We start from the raw sequence: 2,863 nt of genomic DNA on the forward strand, positions 1-2,863 counted from the left end.
GGAAAGACAGGGGAAAAGTCATGTGGAAAAATAGATGCTGTGCGTGGTGTCGCTATGCATGGGGGGCTGGTATAAGCCACACATGTGTAGATCCAAAATAAAAATACAGGTGCAGGAGAAATGAAAAGGCTAGCCATGAATTAAACAAACGAGTGGGTGGACTGGGAGAATTAGATTGCCACACTCGAGCGGAATTGGGGGCGGTCACGTATTTGACATTTTTAACAAATGAATAGGAGTAAAGCAATGGAAGAGAGGAGAACCAGCGCGTGCGATAAGTTTGCCGAGAAACTTCCACCTTCCAATGAGAGGTTTTTAAAGGCTTGTTCCACGCCTTCTGTCAAGGTTGCCACGTCCACATTGTTCTTGATGATGTCTTCGGTTTTTTCGCCGAGATCGGCCCCTACCACTACGAGGAGGGGGGAGCCGCTTCCGTTGTTTCCATTTGCGGCGTTTCCATTCGCGTCGTTTCCGCTTCCGTTGACCCTCTTCCCGTCGGGACTATTTTGCGAGTTGGCGACCTCCAGCACGGACAGGCTGCCCTTCGAATTCTTGATAGCTTTCTTGTTCTCTTCAATTTCTCGCAACTCTTCCATCTTCAGCTTTTCGTAGAATAAATTGTACTTGCTGGAAAACTCGGTTATCAGGTCTTCTTCCTCCGTCGAAGCCTTTATATCGGAGGTTTCGATTAGCTTGCCATTAACTAGGCTTTTGTTGCAATAGGTTTTGGCGTCTCGCGTGGGGGAGGGTGTCATCATAATGAAGGACTGAATGATGAATAACATGGCTGCCTGCGGCTTTATGAGCAACTGCATTAACATGGTGTTGTCGCTCAAGTCGAAGAAGGAACTCTCTATGAGCTTCTTAATTCCTTCATCGTCCATTTGACTAGTCGGTTCGTCCTTGTCGAACTTGATGATGTTTGTGTTCTTGAGCAGATCTCTGACCAGCACTACGACGTCCTTTGTATTCAAGGAGCTGATGCCATACAGGGGGTTGCTCAGTTGGGAAGTAGCAGCAGTGTTGGGAGGAGCAGCAGGGTTGGAAGCAGCAGTAGCGTTGGAAGCATCAGTAGCGTTGGAAGCAGCAGTAGCGTTGGAAGCAGCAGTAGCGTTGGAAGCAGCAGTAGCGTTGGAAACAGCAGTAGGGTTGGAAGCAACCGTGTTGGGAAAAGCAGCAGGGCCGGGAGAAGCAACCCTAGTAGGCGCGTCATCCTTGGGGACCGCCGCGGGCACGTTTTCGCTTTCGTTGCCCCCCGCGGTGGCGGTCTGATCGCCCTTCTGGTCAACGCTCACGTTGCTGTTCGTAACTTGGCGCACACCTCTGGACTGCAGGAAGGAGCCACGCGTACCCGTGGCATGGTGCTTGTAACTGCTCAAGCTGTGCATAATATCCTCGTTATTCAGGACCTCATTTTTGGACTTGTCATTGATCTTCTTGAGAATATTTCTCGTCCTGTAGTTGGTCAATTTCTCATGGATAGCGACCAATCGCTCGACCAATCCGCCATTTTCTAACAAGCGCATGGCAAAAAGGGGAAAGAATGAATAGTAGTCTGAAAATGCCACATACGCCTGGTTTAGTAACCCTTCATAATTAACCTTGAGGATTCCAAAATTGTCATACGAAAAACTGTTCGATACTAGAGTAGAATTATTTCCCTTTCTTAACTCACATAAAATGCCTGTAATGGTTTCCTCTCTTGTCTTTAAAACATCGATCATATTCTTGGACCACAACCTTTCCGAGATTTCTGTGACGGCGCTTCTAAGGTCGGAGAATAACTGTATGGATGCACTATAAATGTCCTTCAAATCTGCATCAATACAAGTGGACAGAACTTTGTAATTCTCTATGATCGTGTTAAATGTGTTTTCTTCGTTTTTTTTATCGATGAACGATTTGAGCAACACGTTGCTAAAGGCCACCTTGGAATTGCATAACTTTTTATAAGTAAATTCGTGAATTAATTGTTCGTACTCCGGACTTGTGCAGGGGAAGGTCAAGGAATTATTGTCCTTTTCTTGAAGACAAATGTTCTTATATTTTACTTCTGAACAGAGGTGATCGTCGGCTAATTTGCTCTGGAGGGGTTCCATGATGGAGCTAAACACGTCTTTTTCTTTCATCATTTTTTCCATCATTTCTTGGGCCATCTGTTGAATTTCACAAGTCTCTCGGTTGTCACCGGAGGGGTTGTTCTGGCCCCCACTCGGGTCATTGCTCTTTTCCGGAACTAATGCCTGCGTAGTGTTCCCATTTCGTATCAAAGCGTTTGCAGCGCTGAGTATTGCGCTAAGTAGTACTAGCAAGGCCGTGTTGCACTTCATCTTTTTGTATCAATGCATAGGTGAGAAATCGACTAGCGACAGAGGGGAACGAGTGGGTGCTTATATACGCGTGCGTGAATATACCTATCTGCGTTGTGAAGTTGATCCGAATTAGTCTGCGCAATCATGCAGAAAGTAACGCAAAAACTGCACGCAGAAGCTGGGATCGGGATCGGACTGGTTTACTATATGTGCTGGGGTGGCATTATTGGCTTAATGATTGCCACTTTTTTTTTTTTTGCTTATCTTGTCCGTGAAAAAAGGACTATCTATATCTATATATACATTTATTTATTTATGTCGCGTTTCCTCCTTTTTTTTTTCAAAATGTGCAAATTAATGGGGTGGAAATGTATGGCTCCTACTTTTTGGAGCAATTTTAAAATTTACGTCTTCGTTAGCTTAAAGCGAAATGGAAAATTTTATTTATGAAGACGCTAAGCAAAGGGATGGGGAAAAAAAAACATATATACATATATATAAACGAGGCAAATCGAACAACACGAAACAAGCGAGAGATCAATTCTGTTGTA

The 2,863-nt window shown here is 44.7% G+C and overlaps 1 protein-coding gene across 1 annotated transcript; it reads right to left on the minus strand.

The window, feature by feature from the left end:
- Window positions 1–221: 221 nt before the first annotated feature.
- On the minus strand, window positions 222–2,330 carry C922_05301 (hypothetical protein; the record flags this gene model as incomplete). The annotated part of the gene is made up of 1 exon (XM_008820872.1): window positions 222–2,330. The coding sequence occupies one exon, from the start codon at window positions 2,328–2,330 to the stop codon at window positions 222–224; it is 2,109 nt and encodes a 702-aa protein (XP_008819094.1).
- Window positions 2,331–2,863: the final 533 nt, after the last annotated feature.

This window comes from Plasmodium inui (assembly GCF_000524495.1).
Source record: "Plasmodium inui San Antonio 1 unplaced genomic scaffold supercont1.54, whole genome shotgun sequence".
NCBI classification, from domain to species: domain Eukaryota; phylum Apicomplexa; class Aconoidasida; order Haemosporida; family Plasmodiidae; genus Plasmodium; species Plasmodium inui.